The sequence below is a fragment of the Lathyrus oleraceus genome, chromosome 5 (genome assembly GCF_024323335.1).
Source record: "Lathyrus oleraceus cultivar Zhongwan6 chromosome 5, CAAS_Psat_ZW6_1.0, whole genome shotgun sequence".
Lineage (NCBI taxonomy): Eukaryota > Viridiplantae > Streptophyta > Magnoliopsida > Fabales > Fabaceae > Lathyrus > Lathyrus oleraceus.
The window spans coordinates 182,639,047-182,651,850 of NC_066583.1; the positions used below are offsets into that span (position 1 = coordinate 182,639,047).

A 12,804-nucleotide genomic window follows, 5' to 3' on the forward strand; every position below is an offset into this window, starting at 1 on the left:
GGACTCAGATTAAAGGGTTCTGGATAAGCCAGCACACCACCGGAGCCCTGACTCTGGTCATCTTCTTCGGTGAGGACCATCAGAATGGTCCAAGTTCAACTCAAAGAAAAATGGAAAAGGAGTACACTATTTTGAAGAAAAAATGCTCAGGAGCTCGAATCTAGCCTCAATTTTGTCTAACTCCAAGTATATAAGAAGATACAGGGAGTTGAATTTTGAGGATCATGAACTGAATTGCTTAGATTTGACCTCAAAGCAACTCAATCTTCTTGCCTACATTGGTAGGACTTCAGACAACCAAAAATCAACAAGAATAGTGGAGAATTGAGTGAGAATCGAAGAGAGGAAAAATCTAAAAATTCACCTTCAATGGAGCTTCAGATTGGCACGATCTTGCTTCCAGTTATGCTTGGCCTTGCTTCAGATGCTTGATGGAAGATAAATAGATCAAAGAAAGGGATGGACCCTTCGAGTTTCAATCTCAAAACAGTTGGAGATTTGAAACTCGATTTTCAAAGAAAATCTTCAAGCTTATCCTTCAATGGTGAGGGTTTGGGGTTTCTGAATCAAAGCTTGGGCATGAAGTCCCCAATTCTGAGCGAGAGAGGTTCTATTTATAGACATAGAGAATGATATTTACACACTTCCAATTTTGGCAAAAATTTGAAAATCTTCTTTGCATGGTTGCATGGGCGTGCATGAGGCCCATGAATTGATGCCATCTGATCCATAAACCAATGTGAAATGTACTGAAATCAACTTGGAAGCTCATACAAGTGTGAATGGAAATTGGACTTATAAAATATCCAAATGGTGCTTCAACTTTCACCCATGCGCAAGTACCTCATACTTTGTCCAAATGAGATGATTTTGGACTTTTTGGGACGGTGAGATCAAGGGGGACAACTTTTATGTTGGAAACTTTTTCATTTGAAGTTTGGATCATGATGAATTTTAAGGTGGAAGTTTGGGAAATCAAACATATTAAAAAAAATTCTAAGTACCAAGCCATATGTTCACTTCTACCACCTTGAATAACTTTTTCTATGGATTTCAAATGAGAAAAGTTCCTTCATCAAAGTTGTATCTATTTCAAACCTCTTAAATTTGGTCAAAAAGTTTGCCCCATTTGGATTTGGCATGAAGGAGTTATGCATTTTAGAAGTTGAGGAAAATCACTTGTTCAATGGTATTGGCCCAAAATGACCTATAATGTTTTCACTTGGCACATGCATTTTCAAGTTGAATTTGCACTTCCTCCAAAAATTAAAGTTGAATTATACATATTGAAATTAATCATGCAATTTGAATGGATTTCATATCTTAAAAATTGAGCAAGTTATGGTCTTGGGAAGTTGACCTCCAAACTAGGGTTTAGACAAAATGACCTATAATCTTTCACCATCAAAAATGACTTTCTAAGAGAAATTAGCTCTAGACCTCAACATGAAAGTTGTTTGGAATGTCATTTATAGTAACTTTTATATTGGAATCATTTTCATATGACAACAATTGTAGGAGATAGGGTCTAGGGAACCTCAGTTTTGACCAGTTGAGTTTCTCTGGTCAACCACCATGAACCAACTTGCTAGCTTGACATTTTGTTGACTTTTGGGACCCATGGAGGATCATATATGTATAATATTATGTAATTTTAAGTACCCCTTGAAATATTTGATCAATTGTTGAAGAAACGTGTTGAAGAAGTCACACAAGATACGCAGATGAATTAGGGTTTCCAAGGTAATCCACCTCCTAACTCTTGATGATTTCTTGATCAAAATAACATGTGAAGATCATGGGGATCCATATATGATAATTAGAGTCAATGTAAACCAATTATTGATTGAGATCCTTGTACTGAGGGTCTTAAACCCTATATATGAGCTTGATAGAGAATAGGTGAACATCCACACTACCTACAAAAGAGTTAAACTATACAATGACATGTTTTTGGTATTTTGGTTAGTAAATAATGAAAGATGAAGTATGATATAACCAAATGTGCTTGGTGATCTCTCCCAATGAAAACCCAATGAATGAGGGGTAAAGAGAATGTCAAGGTGTGATTCCAATGTTAATGCATATGATGAGAATATCATGAGGGATCTTGGGGTCAAAATTAGGGTCTTACACATGTCGTTGCAAGTGAAATTTGACCTTTCTAAAAGAAGAAATGTTGTAGAAGACATCTTGAAATTGATCATGAAACTTGGATCATCTTTATATAATATAAATTGAGCAAGTTATGATTCTTGGAAGTTGACCTTCTATGTAGGGCATATACAAAATGACTTATAATCGTTCACCATATAAAATGACTTTTCAAGAAAAATTAGCTCTTGATGCCAACATTAAAGTTGTTTGGCATGTCATAAAGAGTAACTTTTATTTGGGAATCATTTTCATATGACAAAAAGTGTAGGAGATAGGGTCAAGGGAACCCTAGATTTGACCAGTTGACTTTTCTGGTCAACCTCCTTGAACCAACTTGCTAACTTGAAGTTATTTTGCTATTTGGGGCTCATGGAGGATCATATATGCTTAAGATGATTTTCAATAAAGTATCATATAATATCTTTGACCAATATGTTGAAGAAACTTGCTGAGGAAGGCACACAAGATACGCAGATGACTTAGGGCTTCCTTGACAAACAAGTTTCAAACTCTTGATGAATTATTGATAAAAATAACAAATGAAGAAAATTGAGATCCATATATGATGCTTAGAACCAATTTGGACCATTGTTTTGCTTGCTTCTTGGCACTGAGGGTCTCAAACCCTAGATGTGAGCTTGATGAGGCACAAGTGGATGTACACATTACCTACAAAAGAAATCAAGCTACACTAGACATATTTTTGGTATTTTGCTTAGTAAACAAAGAAAAGTAAAGTATGGTACAATAATAAATGCTTGTTGATCTCTCCCAATACAAACCCAATGAATGATAGGTGAGGAGGATACCAAGATGTGATTCCAATGCCATTGCAAATATGATGAGATGACATGAGGGATCTTATGGGTCAAAATTGGGATCTTACAGTATGCAAGTTACAGATGAAATCAAAAGTTAACAGAGTATCACAAGGATAAGGAAAAAGCCTCTAAGAAAAGGTCCTAAATGGTATTCTCTAAGTACGAGTTGATTAAGATTTGAGTGGATATTTTTTGTCTTATAATTTTATCATGTTTTTGTTGTTTTTAATGTATGATAACAATAAAGATAAATGATAGTAATAAACATGCATGATGAGTTTATACAATGAATATGATGATGATGAGTACTTGAATGTAAATTAAAAAGTAATAACATAAAAGTAAATAACAAAATAGAAATGATAATAACAATGGTTTGCGGTAATCAAAGTTAGTAAAGTTAAGTTAAGTTAGTATTATGAACAAGACCAACACTTGAGGATTATCTATCTTTAAGTCAATAGACTCAAAATATGGCACATCAGGGGATAGCTTATCACTGATGCAAAGTATTGAAGATGATCAAGTGATCAACTTACAATAGATTTGTAACAATGAAAGTTATGCAACCACAAGTCCATCGATAAATAGATTGACAAAAGGAAGACTATACCAACTCAAGGTTGAAAGTTAATGTTTTGATTAAGTGATTATGTTAAGAAACTTATAAGATTAATGTACAATATGACTAAGATAGTAAAGGTTAGTGTACAATATGGACAAGTTATCAAAAGGGGTTAGTGGGTTAGTATAAGCAAAAGAAGTAACGATGTATCATATGAAACCAACAAGTTAGTATGTACATAAACAAGGCTTCATGTACATGTCAAATGACCCAAGTTGGTTGAAGTAAGGGCAACCTATCCATGCTTCAAAGTACCATGAATGAACATTTGATCATTCATTAGTAGGTTTGAGACATGGAAGGTTCAAGCAACCCTAAACAATTCAATATCATGAAAAATGTAGACTACATTAGCCACTAGGTTCAAGACCTCATAAGTCTATGGAAAAATGTCCAAATGACATGAAACAATATTTTCAGAAAAATAAAAATGATTGAGTTAAAAAATAAGGGTCTATGTTGAAATTATTTTTAGAAAAATAAAAATGAGTGAGTTAAAAAATAAAATGAAGTTGGAAATAAAATGGTAAAAATAAATAAAACATAAGTGAAAAACATAAAAATAAGGCAGATGCACACGCGGTCATGAGGGATCAACCCCCTCCCCCCTGGGCCAAGCGCTCAGTTGTAACAAGGAAACACGCCAAACTAATAAAATAATAAAACAACAAATAAAAATGAAAGCGCGAGCTGATGAGCCAATCAGAACACGACAGCACTCAATTTCAAATTCAAAACGCGGGCACAACTTCGTCTTCTTCCTCGAATAAAATCAAAATAAAAACCTCTAAATATAAGTTTTTCATTGGATTTGATCATGGAAATAACTTGCAAAAACATATTCAAATCAACCTCCATACTCAGGAGCCATTAATTGGCTCTGAGCGTGGAGTATTTTCAAAATCTCAGATGAACCAATTAATCTAATTTAAAAATTAAATACTAGATAAAAGTTAATCAAAGCTCAAAGTATGGTGTTAATGATCAAAGAGGACTTTAGATTTGAATGGTAACTCATTTGGATGATAGGGCTGAGTGGAAATACCTGATCGAAATTGATCTCAGAATGGTGCTCCGGTGACTTGGCACATCTCAAGTGAGGTGCAGGGAAGGTGAGTTAGGACTTGGGAAAGTTTAAGTGAAGTTCAGAGATGGATTCTGGGTGGTTATTTGGAACTGGAACACTTAGAATCTCAAAAATGGAAAATATGTTTTGAGAGGTTTGGCTCAGGTATGCAGCATGGTATTTTAGGCTTGGGAAGCCTGAAAAATGAAAGGGAAACCTTCCCCTATTTATAGGGAAGGTGCTGGGATGGATAGATGAGAGAATGAGTGAGGTTTCTTCAGAAAATGGAAGTGGCTCCAAGAATGCTCAAGGTTGAACTTGGGGAGACACGTGTGGATGTGTTATGACCTTGCTTGCACTCTAGGCCAGTTGGTTTTCCCCTTAGCATCAATTAGGAACAACAAAAGGCTTGAATCAAAGTTGTATTAGTTTTGTCTTTTTGCCATTTTTGGAAAAATTCCACTTTTCACATGGGATCGATTTTTCTGGTTTTTTAGATGTTGACTTCCAAACATACCACACTAACATATGTAATATATTAGGGGTCAAATGGAATCATATTAAAGGGGTTTGGGGACTTAGAGCGCCAATATGCAAAATCTATCTGGTTGTGATTTAGCTTGTGCATTAGGATGATCTTCAAAGTTTCAACCAAGGACAAATAAAATTGGCCCGTGCATTTTGTCCAAAACTTGTGCCAAAGGTTCCTTGTCATGTCCTTTATTAGATCCAAAAAGAACCAGGTCAAAAGGAGTTCTAGTTTGGAAATAGAAAGGTGGTAAAGTAGTGGTCTTGGTCATGTTTTAGGGCATGGTAGCCATGTTGGACCAGCCTGGCCAATGCAAAAATTAAGGCCCTTGCTCAATGAATTAGGTCTTAGACCTTGAAACAAAGTTGAAGAGTAACTTATTTAGGACATTCTACTCTAAGTGAAACTTAAAAATCTTGTGAAATAAGAAATTTATGGACTTTGGAACTTGCCATAGGCCATTCTTACGAAAATATGACCAACCAACATGACCTAAAAATGTCATTTTGTGATTTCTTGATTTTTAAGGCACAATGATGGATGTTTGAAGCTTATATGATCATATCATGATGTAAAATGAGGCTTGGAGATTTGTGGAGTGATGTTAGCTCAAATTCATGGATGACCCAAATGCCTTGAAAATTCAAAAACCATGATCAAACCAAGTACTTGTAACATGAATTGAATGAATGTTTGAATGGTGAATTGTGGTTGTATTTGTCATGAATTGATGTTGAATGAGTACAAGTATGATAAAGTGATCAAAATGACGCAAGGTCAATGATCAGAGGATTATGAAATTAGGATTTCTTGCACCACAAGTTTCATCAAGAACCATGGTTAGGATTACGAAAATATTTTCATCTTCTTCATGGTTCGATGTCCATCACACTAGATAATGTGTCATTCTGCTAGATCTTCCAATCAATAGAAGATTATTAAACCACTCCAGAATGACCAAACCTGATGCACTGGACATGATGGTGACCTATTTGGGAGTTGACCCATGTGATGCCCAAAAGGAGATGGATCACACCAGAGGGTTTCATTCTATATTTACATTCATGAAAAAGTTATATATAGACCACCTGACTACGGTAGTGGAGGAAGATGATGATGATACACCGTTTTTGCATCATAGAGCATGTGCATTAGGTTCATACCTCATGTATTTAGGATGCACGTCCATGTTTATGGACAAAAGTGCTTATTACGTCGATGTGGTTTACCTTAAATACTTAATTTACTTCGAGCAGATTCATGAGTATAAATGGGGGGTGCTTGTTTGGTTTACCTATACTCAAAGTTAGGTGAAGCTTATCTTTGGAAGACCAAACAGACGAAAGTAAGTTACACGTTGGTTACAATAATATATTTTCATTTTTACTGTTACTAATATTTCATAACACTTGTGCTTCGCCATTAATAATATTTCATATGTACCATTTTAAAGTCTGGATCCTCCAACACTTTCCACATATCTCTAGGTCGTCATATGTGGATGACTACTATAAGGATTTTCTACGTATTTGGGAATTTGTCCTACTCAGAGGGATTCAGGCCATCAAGTCGTTCAAAGTCTTTCTTGACCATGCTGCAATAGATGATATACGCTAAACACCGTAGGATAATCACCATCAGACGCGTCCCCTATGTGTCACGCCTAATTTATCCACATCTGCTTGAGTGAGTCATGTGTCATTTCGGGTTTCTATAGGGTGTTCCAAGATATCCATCCGTGTCAGCTCCTTCCATTGTCTTCTGTAAAGATCTTAATGTGATGTTTGATGATTTCTATAACCAACTGTACAAGAGGAAACATAAATTTTACCAGCTCATCAACCATGGAGTAGTGCTTTCGGCTACATCCAATGGTATTTCATAGTGTCACATCTTTATATGACACCAGATGCTCATGGAGATCCACCTAGGGCAGCTCATCATGTGATATTAGAGAAGGAACCAACTAGAGAAAATCATGTCGTTGATGTGCTACCTGCATGACGTCGTACTATGGATATTATGGGAGCGAGTATAGAGAGATGATAGTTTCCAAAAGGAACCCCTGTGAGGGCTACTATACGTGCATATCTATCTAAAGCATATACTACAGTGTAGTACATGGGGAAAACAAGGAACAAGGGGTAAGATATACTCAATTGTTCACTTTTACTTCTATTTTGATGGGATTTGTATTATGGACCATAATTTTTCAAAAATGATATTTGGTTATAGATAATGGATTGATTATAATATATGACATTTTAATTGAATTACACCAGTATGGCTTAATTGATAATTTTTTTTTTGATAATATACTTAATAATACGAATATGACTAATATAATAGATTTTAAAGTAAAGGGATCCTTACATCAGTTCTGATTTGTGAAATAAACTCATTATCATGAATTCAAAATATGTCAAGAATTGTTATGGAAATGACTAATATAATAGGGTTTAGAATTATGGGATCCATCTAATTTTTTAAAAAAATTAAAGTATCAAAATAAACTCCAAAATTAAGATACATGACTTAAAAATGATATTAAACCATAAATTAATAGCTTTATCTCTTTTATAATGTTGTCATTTCATTTTCACCGTTTTCATTACTTCACATCACATCACTAATTGATCTATCTATTTTCTCTTACTTTCTCTCTCCTTTTTTCTGTTGCATCTTAATCACTCAAAGCCATTTTCCCTTAAATATTTCTATTTCACGAGGAAGCACTAGAAACAACCCTTTACCATATTAAATAATACTAATAATAAACAACTGAGACACAGTAATCTTATTGTTATTTATGGTTATTTGAACAACAAACTTTTTTTATAAGCATAATTAATAGTATCTTACCAGCAAAACTAACTCACATCTCTAAACTCCTAAGTTTAAAAATGGCCAAGTTACATTACTTGGTCCAGTACTATCTCTCGTGTATAGATATTTACATAATAAATACCGAAATGTATAAAAGCTAAACTTGCACTAGAAACAACAATTAACAAGTGTGAATAAACAGAAAAAGTCCTAAATTATTCACACCTCTGAGTCTTCAACTTCAGTTCTTGCAATGAAACTGGGAAATGCCAAAGTAATATCCTTTAAATATGGAAGAGTCATGTTCTTAATCAAAGATGGATGTTGAGAAACAAAAGCTTTCCATTCATCTTCATCAATCCTTCCATCCTCTTTTGTATCAGCATCTTCAAATGTTTTATCCACAATGGATTCTATCATCTCATCTGAAAGATAAAGATCTGATTCATGCAAAAGTGCCAACACCATTTCCTTTAACTCCTGTTTTTCAATGTACCCTGTTTGTCTCAAATCATACAATCTAAAAGCAACTGCAAAAAATCACTTCAATAAACAATAAGCTCTAAAACACTTCAAAAAATCACTTTTATATGAAATCAATTTTATCTTACATGCAATTTTGTCTTCTAAAGCTGCGTTTGGGTGAAAAACACCGAGAGATCTAACGAATTCGCCAAACTCTATAACCCCGTTGCGCTTTACATCAAATAGGTCAAAAATCTATAAACCGAGAAATTAACAATTGTGATAAAAACAAAAAAAAAAGTTTAAAATCAGTTATATAAATACTAACCCTGTCAGCAAACAGATTTTTTTCATTTTTATTTCTGAACAGTGCTAGCTGAAATTCTTCCTGAATGTTAAAAATAAAATGCACCACAAGTGATTATTAAGCACCATAATTAATTAATTAAGGAGATTTAATCTAAACCAAAACACTTATTAACTCACCTTATGAATAAGACCATCTTCAATAATAGAATTGCTTAACTTCAAATACAGTTCATATAATGCATCAACTTCACTCACAGTAACTACATGAAGAAACAAAACTTGTTTTAATCAGCATATTATAGTGATTAATTAATCCACTAATATATCTATCATTTGGAACATAATTACCAGTTATTGATGATGATGGATACTCACAAGGTGTCTCCGAAGCAAGAACCGTTGGATCCTCATAACCTTGCGTTTTAACTTTCTCTGAAGATGAAGTTGAACAAATACAACCCATTCAATTGATTCAGCTTTTTCTAAAGTTCAACCACCAAACTTTAACGTGATTCAGCTAAGTTGTTGTTGGTTTGATTTATATATTAATATGTGAAAACAACATGCACACGTAAATACACGTTTGATAATTATTTATTGGAAGGTCACTTTTATTTTTTCCTTTAAAAAACTCAATAAGTCGTCGCTTTGGTGAGATTGTATTAATTATGATTTCTTAGTAATTCTATGGACTAAATCAGAAAGATAGACTTTGGGACCAAACTAATCAATTAAATGATCAAATTAATTAATATAAAAACACATTCACGTAATACGGTTCCACACATTCAAATATTAAAATGATTAATCACTTAAAATAAAAAGCTGATCAAGAGTCAAGGGGGCCGTAATTACGGTATTATCCAACTAACATGTCTCTGTCTTTTGAGTTTATATCAAGTCGGCTAAATTTGTTTGATTGCTCAAATTGTTAATAAATAAAATTAAGGATACCTAACAAATTGGAAGCAAAGAGAAATAATTTTATCAAATATTATTCTATTATTTATGTTTGCCAGCTGAGTGAGCGCCCTTGATTGGATAAGATCTTTGAATTGGATCTATTTTATTGAATTTTTGATCGGTTCATAACAATTATCCTCGGAATCCTTGATGTCAGAAATGAAGTGGGGAATGTTGATATGGAGTTCCAAAACTTGTCCAATTGGGTGTCGCGTTCAAACAATGCGTCTCTTAGAAAAATATTTTGCGGAAAGGAAACTTTTGTTGAAAAGTTGAGTGGAAGTTTGAGGTATTTGGAAGATGAGCATTTAATGTCCATCATGTGACGAAAATATCACTTTAGGAAAATCACCACGTGTCTTTACACACCTAGGATAGGGAGGTGACACGCTTAGAGTACTTTAGTGCACTTGGGTGTCGTTACTAGATCGAGGTCCCATTCTAACTTTTGATAGTGGTTTTGATTCTCCTTGGCTTCTTTTCCGTTTATCTTGGCAAAATCTATGTTTATAAATATGGACAATGAAGTTAGTTTTCTTTTTTCGTCTTATTCTATCTCTGGTGATATAAACCTTTTTCTTCTCTTATTGATTTCAACGATAAAAAACGTATCTTTCCGCTTTTTAAACTCTTCGTTTTTGTGGTCTTGATCTTCATTCTTTAGAGTCTACAACTTTTTGGGCTCCCAACGACTATCTCTCGTCTTTTCCTTTCTGTGTTTCACATTATTCTTTTTAGTCATGGTCAACATAGGAAACCCATAGATCTCATTCATAGATTTAAGTAGTAATGATGAATTAGAAGTTTCGTCTTTAGAAGTAAGAAACCAAACAATGAGCATTGTTGAAGTTATGGAGACTGCTTTCACTAGTATTGACATTAGTGAGGTTGCCCATGGGTTTTCCCCTCCTGGACTTCACATGTTGATCCCAAAATTTATAGAGAAACTCGAAGATGAAATGAAGGCTCAAACCTACATTAAATGCTATAGAAGCTCATTCCGCTACGACCCTGCTAATAAAGAGATTAGATGGTATATATAAGGATAATTGAGGGCTCATCATGGTCGTAACTTTTTATATGTTGATAGAGACACATAAATGGTGGGATATGGACAATGAGGCCTTGAGCTTCATGATGATATTCATCAGTGTCCTTGTTTGGGTCAAGAATTATAGGGGACCACGTTCGTCTTCCTAAACAAACGCAAAATAGACAACACCCATCGCGATGTAGGATTGTTTTCAAATTGGGTAATGCTTCACTCCAAAAGCGTAAAAGGTTATGCATCCAGTGTGACAGGTGTGTCTTGCCTCTACATGAATGGTTTTCTCTAGGATGGAGTTCAGGAATCCATTCAATGAATATAAACTCAGGGATATAAACCATATGAGGATTTCCCTTTTTGCAGTTATACCATGTGAGTTGGACCTATGCCAAAGCTTTATGATACTGGATAATGATACTCCTATATTGTTCGCATGAATGAGACATCATATCAAGAGATGATGGCACAAATGGCCTATCAAAGGCATTAGGTAATCACATTGTTCACCTTCAGCATCATTGGTAAAGGCGATGTCTTAGCCCCGAGGGACATTCAGAAGAAGAAAAAGGATTTGCATAAGCGTTTGGATTATATCATAAATGAGAAGAACAAGCTCACAACCAAACTTGGTGATGCTAAAAAAACTAATGAGGGAAGTTGTTAGTGAAATGGAGAAGTATAATTATCCTTCCCTTATAGACAAAAAGATGAAGGATCTTTTAAAAAAGTTGAAGAAAATGAAGCAATTTTGAGTGACATCGAAATATTTAACAGAGATGGAAAGTGGTATGGATGGGGTTAAGGAATCCCTTAAATCCACTAATAAAAGTATGGAAGATATGGAGAATTCCTCGAGGGAGTCGCGGGTGGCCTTCTCAAATTTCATGAGGGTTTAAAGAAGACTTAAGAGCCACTGAAGGCGGAAGAATGGTAACCGAGACCAAAGCGATCGTGCTTTTTAGCTACTTTCACACCCAACCGGAGAGAGGACCCCTCTCAAGAGTCTTTTTAGCACTCTTCGCTGAGGATAACACTACAACTGCTGACTGGCTTTGATTAATAGAAGCAGAGTTGACATCCTCGATATCCAAATAGTGGAAAGGGACCTCAGTTATCCCTTCCTCTGTCTCCACGTATCGAAAGCATGACAACTCACTGATCACAAAGTCCTCCTCACCACAGACAATTACAAGCTTGTATTCAACCATGAACTTCAATTTCTTATGTGAAGTGGACGTTACTGCACTGACAACATGAATCCACGGCCTCCCCAACAGGAAGCTGTAAGCGGGATGAATGTCCATAACTTGAAAAGTGATAGTGAATTGGTGATGACCCACACAAATTGGTAAATCCACCTCTCCAATGACTTTCCTCCTTGATCCATCAAAGGCTCGTACAATCAATACACTAGCTCGCATCTCTGGTCCCTCAAATTACAATTAACTCAATGTGCTCTTTGGGAACACATTGAGTGAATAACATGTATCAACCAGGACCATAGAGACCAAAGTATATGCACAAGTAACAAAGATGTGCAAAGCCTTGTTGTGGTTGTGCCCCTCGGCTGTCAATTCTGCTTCATTAAAACCCAAATATCGATTTGCAATGATGTTAGCCACTCCATCATCAAATTAATCAACCATAATGTCTTGCATCACATGCACAGCGTTAAGAACTTGCAGCAGAGCCTTGCGGTGAACCTCTGAACTGAGTAGCAATGAGAAGATTGAAATCTTGGAAGGAGTTTGACCCAGCTGGTCAAAAATATTGAAATCATTCTTCTTAATTAGCTTAAGGAACTTTTGTCCCACTTCTGCAGTAAGCTTTTCAATCTACTCTTGTTCTTGGACTACTTCTTTACCCTTAGAAGTGGCAGCTTCCGCTGTGCTATTGGAAGTACCTTTTTTCATGAAAGAACTAGGTGTCTGGACTGGAATATTAGGAACAACCACAGATGCCCCTGCCCGAGGAGGAGGAGGAACCATCACTGGT

At 35.2% G+C, this 12,804-nt stretch overlaps 1 protein-coding gene across 3 annotated transcripts; it reads right to left on the reverse strand.

The window, feature by feature from the left end:
- Nucleotides 1-7,972: 7,972 nt before the first annotated feature.
- On the reverse strand, nucleotides 7,973-9,334 carry LOC127081989 (calcineurin B-like protein 4). Of its 3 annotated transcripts, none has more exons than XM_051022215.1 (5): nucleotides 9,147-9,334; nucleotides 8,976-9,058; nucleotides 8,818-8,877; nucleotides 8,636-8,720; nucleotides 7,973-8,554 (listed from the first exon to the last, which is right to left on the reverse strand). In XM_051022215.1, the coding sequence occupies exons 1-5, from the start codon at nucleotides 9,259-9,261 to the stop codon at nucleotides 8,244-8,246; spliced, it is 654 nt and encodes a 217-aa protein (XP_050878172.1). In that variant the 5' UTR covers nucleotides 9,262-9,334; the 3' UTR covers nucleotides 7,973-8,243. The 3 variants fall into 3 exon arrangements, with proteins under 3 accessions (XP_050878172.1, XP_050878171.1, XP_050878173.1); XM_051022214.1 differs by having other exon boundaries at nucleotides 8,636-8,744; nucleotides 9,147-9,327; XM_051022216.1 differs by having other exon boundaries at nucleotides 8,636-8,744; nucleotides 9,174-9,325.
- Nucleotides 9,335-12,804: the final 3,470 nt, after the last annotated feature.

What these genes read in the sequence shown, in the direction of transcription:
- LOC127081989 (XM_051022214.1), bottom strand. Translation starts at nt 9,261, where the DNA reads ATGGGTTGTATTTGTTCAACTTCATCTTCAGAGAAAGTTAAAACGCAA. An exon ending in TCCATCATCATCAATAACTG is followed by an intron (nt 9,059 to 9,146) that starts GTAATTATGTTC and finishes TTCTTCATGTAG; the next exon opens with TTACTGTGAGTGAAGTTGAT. An exon ending in AAAATCTGTTTGCTGACAGG is followed by an intron (nt 8,745 to 8,817) that starts GTTAGTATTTAT and finishes CTCGGTTTATAG; the next exon opens with ATTTTTGACCTATTTGATGT.